Here is a 4,514-nt window from a genome sequence, read left to right on the forward strand (position 1 = left end):
GGGGCATCGCTTGATTGGGTAGGACAAACCAGCTTGTCAAGTCTGGAGTGTTCAATGCACAATGGCAGAGCCAAATGGTAGCTTTTGATTGGTTTGAAGAGCAATGGTGCCATGTGATGGCTTCCTCCAAAATGGAGGGTGCCAATAGAGGCGCTTCAAATAAGACTCGAAATGCGTGCCATCCTCCAAAGTCGCATTTCGGGCACCGTGTGCATTCACCCTTAGGGCGGGAATTTCGAAAGAGCAAGCGCATGCATCACATCACAATTCCACAAAATAAACGCTTACCAACGAGTTCATTTCCAAATTCCTATACCCAGACTATCTGTAATCCGTCTTGATATCTTCACCCCACATCTGCCCTTGTCTTAACGCCTCTCTCTCTAGCGTTATTAGGCATATCCTCAGGCAGCAGCAGGCTGCACAATTCAACACACGACTCCACTGATGAATTCCGAGATTACAACTGAATTTCAAGGTGACCGCTTTCAGAAAAAATTCTTCCCGATTGTCATTATACCATGTGCAAAAACTTAATAGACTTTGAGGCTGTAAAAAAGCCGTGTTTTTTGTAAAGCTTAAATAAAAGAATCGTTACTTCTATGACACAATCGTGGTGTCAAGAGCGGCATGCTGTAGGAAAACCACTTTCGCACAGCTAGCTTCATGTTCACATAGATTGATTGCTTCACTTTTGCAGCTGCAAATTTGAGAAAACACAACCGGGGAATCATTTGCCTAGTACCCATGGCCAGGTCTTTGAGCATGAAGCCAGACGTAGCTTGCAACGTCGTAGTGACTGACGAGGAGTTCACGCAAACCACTGGCTGGGGCAGAGAGTATAATACATATGAATTCTATAATTTTGCTGGAGCAGTCTGTTATAATAGAAAGTTGGAACATGTCCAAAACCCCAACAAATTCAGCAGCCAGGCGGCCAAGCTCCTTGACCGGAAAGAATGTGTTGAAGTTTGATCTAAGCATCACCTGCCAAACATGATGAAGATATATTTCAAACATGCTTCGCTTCAGGCGCGAAGCTGGGCTTGACATGGTTGTAAGTTACAATTCAACAGAATCGTTCGCAGAGGAATAGAAATTACGGTACCTGCCACACGGTTATCAAACATGGAAGAGAAGGTGCATAGTTGAGATGCAGTTCAGAGGGAAGAAACCGCAACATTGAGCATATAATCTAAAATGGACTGAATAGCGAAATCAAACGGTGGATAGTTAACCTGAGATATGGGCCTCGAGGAAGCTACACTGCAGACGACTCAGAAGAGGTTGTTTGCCTTGCTTCTGGTTTCATCAAAGTCTCTTCGAGCTGGTGCGCTACTTCTGCCATACCCGGGCGGCTGCCTGGCGATGGTGTCACGCAGTCCATTGCTAGCTGAAGAGTGTTGATTAGCTCATCCTCCGACGGGGCTGCGCCTTTCATCAATTCCAGATCAAATATTTCGTTGGTCCATTCCTCCTTCACGATGGAAGCCACCCACTCAGGTAGGTCCATCCCAGTCTCCGCGGCGGCTGTCTCTCCGGGCGCCTTCCCTGTGAGGAGCTCCAACAACACAATGCCAAAGCTGTAAACATCCGACTTCGTGGAGGCTTTCCTTAATTTAGTAAGCTCGGGTGCTCTGTAGCCCAGAGCACTTGCAGTGGCAATCACATTGGAGTTGGCAGCGGTAGTCATGAGACGCGACAGACCAAAATCCGAAAGCTTAGCATTCATCCTAGAGTCTAGCAGGATGTTGCTGGAAGTCAGATTGCCATGGATGATTTTCTCGTTCTCGTGAAGATGAGCCAGCCCCCTAGCTGCTCCTGCGGCAATATTGAGTCGTGTGTTCCAATTCAAGGGCGTTTCAGGTCCTCTAGCTGCAAATGCAACAACAATTCAATACTAGATTGGCAGCTGGAAAACGCTGAAAGATCAAAGCATATCTCACCGTGTAAGAAAGCAGAAAGGCTTCCACCAGACATGTAGTCGTAAAGCAGAAGCTTTTCATCTTTCGGACCCCAATAGTAGCCTCTCAAGGCGAGTAGGTTGGGATGCCTGATCTTGCCCAGCGTGTTCACCTCCGTCTCGAAGTCCCTCTGACTCTTCACGATACCCTCTCTCAGCCTCTTCACAGCGACCTGGTTGCCGTCTTCAAATGTCGCTTTATACACCGTCCCATACGTGCTCTTACCTAAGACTTCCGCGGTAGCGCAGAGCAGGTCATCCGCGGTGAAGGTGAAAGCGCCATCGAAATGCACAAGCTTGCCGCCCCCTACATCTGCCGCCTCTCTTCCGCCAGAAGATTGACTGCTAGACTTCTCCACCGACGAGGTGCTTTTACCGCCAGCGGCAGGTTTTCCCCGGCAACAAATACAAACAAGCGCCGAAACAAGGCACAGCAGGAGTATTCCAGCGACTACGCTACCAATGATGATTATAAGAAACGTTGCAGTGCCGAATCTGTGCTTCTTTGCTCCTGGAAAAGAGACGCTTCCCGGCCCAGTGGGAGTGTTTTGACTGGGAGGCGGAGAGGGAAACGCGCAGACGATGGAGGCATTGTAGCCACAGAGCCCAGCATTGCCCTCGAACGACGTAGCATTGAATCTGTGTGCGAATTCCGGAACAATGCCAGTCAACCTGTTGAAAGAGCAGTTGAAGGAGGTGAGGTTGGCGAGGTAAGCCAGGGAAGAAGGTAGGCTCCCATTGAAGCTATTCTCTGAGATGTCCAGAGATGTGAGGCCAGTGAGATTCCCCAGCTGCTCGGGAAGGGTAAATGCGAAGTGATTGTTGCTCAGATTTAAAAGCTGCAGCTGGCGAAAGAGGTCAATTTGCGGGGGGAGCGGACCATAGAGGTTGTTGTAGCTGAGATCCAGCGAAGAGAGTAGTGAGGATGCGTTGGCGAGTTGGAGAGGGAAGCTACCATTGAGCTGGTTGTGAGAGAGATCCAGAGAGGCTAACTGTGCGAGCTGAGGCCCAGGGAGAGGGCCTTGAAGGAGGTTGTTACTGAGGCGAAGCACCTGGAGGGAGGGGAAGGAGGAAAAGGAAGAGTTGGGGATGGAGGACGAAAGGTTGTTGAAGCTGAGGTCGAGGTAGTAGAGCTTGGGGGAGGAGCCGAGCTGAGGGGGGATGGAGCCAGAGAGGAGGTTGTGGCTTAGGTCGATGGATTGGAGAACGGGGGAGGAGGCGAGGTAAGGCGGGACAGAACCGGAGAAGCTGTTGCGATGGAGATAGAGGCCGCGGAGGCTCAGCAGGGCAGCGACGGAGGCAGGGATGGATCCATGGATGGAGTTGGAGTGGAGGTTGAGCTTCCGGAGGGCGACGAGCTCGCCCACTGCCTCCGCCAAGCTTCCGCCCAGCCCTTTGCTGGGCAGCTGGAGCACGATCACCTGCCCCTGCGCACACTTGACGCCCTCCCATTTCCCCTGGCAAGCTCCGATGCTGGAGCTCGTGTTCCAGCTGCGCAGCGCGTTCTTGGGGTCCTGCAATGCCTGCTTGATTGCCGCCAGCGCTTGCAAGTCCGCCTGTGTAATGATCATCCCGTCGTCGGCTCCGGCGCTAGTCATCGCCATAGCAGCAGCCGCTATCACTACTACCTGCAAACTCATCGCCAGCAGTTTAAGGTTGCGCGATGAATTCTGTTGCTTCCTCTCGGAGTAGCTCGATGGATTGCTCCTCAGCACCTGCATTGGAGCACTACCCGCTTGCTGCTGTAGTATCATCTCCCTCCGACGGTGACCATGCTCCTGAAGCAGCTTGACCTGTAGAGAGGAACGGGAAAGAAAGCAGCTCAAGACGAGAGCATATGCATAAGTTTCACCTCAGAAGCGGAAGAAGAGAACAAGTCACCAGTCAATGCTAGTGGTAGGCAAGATACACTCCGGCAGGGATGGATATCTATGGTATTCGTTTGACATGAGTCGTTGGAGCTGCACAGAGAGAAGAAAACGCGCTGATGAAGAGGGAATGCAACGCAGGTGCAGCGCCTGCCTGCTCTCAGCTAATTATTCATCGGTCGTTGAATGCGCCTTTGAATGCTCCTCTGGAGTGGGCAGGTGAAACCGCCATCCTACGTGGTCCCACGTAGGATCGCTACCCTGCCATCGCCGCAGCCAGCCTAGTTACACTAACGGCTTCTACAGCCCTAGTCAGCCCTAAAGTCCCTCACCACCTCTCCAGTTTTTGTCCAACGGCTCTTCTCGAGTGCGCCGTCTGCCAACGGTCGCATGCGATCACACATATGCTTCTATGTCAGACTCTCCTAATAACAAAGATCGTGGCTCGGCTTGCTGACTGGGCAACCGGGGCGGCACACCTGACACGTCTGCTCCGTCTGTAAAATAACTGGAGCAGCACTCCAGAGTCCCAGCTATGCTCGTCAGAAGGAGTCGTCGTGCTCCAGACTCCACGTCCCCGGCTTCCATCTCTTATTATTATTTTACACTCTTTTACTCGGACTAAAGTTTCCCATTATTTTAGGACTCCATTTCTCGGGACGAGAGGCCACAATGCATGCACA

The 4,514-nt window shown here is 51.5% G+C and overlaps 1 protein-coding gene across 1 annotated transcript; it reads right to left on the bottom strand.

The window, feature by feature from the left end:
* Positions 1-509: 509 nt before the first annotated feature.
* On the bottom strand, positions 510-3,963 carry LOC147897270 (putative leucine-rich repeat receptor-like protein kinase IMK3). Its single transcript, XM_087380341.1, has 3 exons — positions 1,947-3,963; positions 1,239-1,875; positions 510-987 (listed from the first exon to the last, which is right to left on the bottom strand). The coding sequence occupies exons 1-2, from the start codon at positions 3,715-3,717 to the stop codon at positions 1,262-1,264; spliced, it is 2,385 nt and encodes a 794-aa protein (XP_087236467.1). The 5' UTR covers positions 3,718-3,963; the 3' UTR covers positions 510-987; positions 1,239-1,261.
* Positions 3,964-4,514: the final 551 nt, after the last annotated feature.

This window comes from Dipteris shenzhenensis, chromosome 10 (assembly GCF_047967505.1).
Source record: "Dipteris shenzhenensis isolate YYH24624 ecotype China chromosome 10, Dip_SZ_1.0, whole genome shotgun sequence".
Lineage (NCBI taxonomy): Eukaryota > Viridiplantae > Streptophyta > Polypodiopsida > Gleicheniales > Dipteridaceae > Dipteris > Dipteris shenzhenensis.

Coding starts and splice junctions, on each gene's coding strand:
- LOC147897270 (XM_087380341.1), bottom strand. CDS start 3,717: ATGATACTACAGCAGCAAGCGGGTAGTGCTCCAATGCAGGTGCTGAGG. Junction 1,876..1,946: donor CCTTTCTGCTTTCTTACACG/GTGAGATATGCT, acceptor TTGCATTTGCAG/CTAGAGGACCTGAAACGCCC.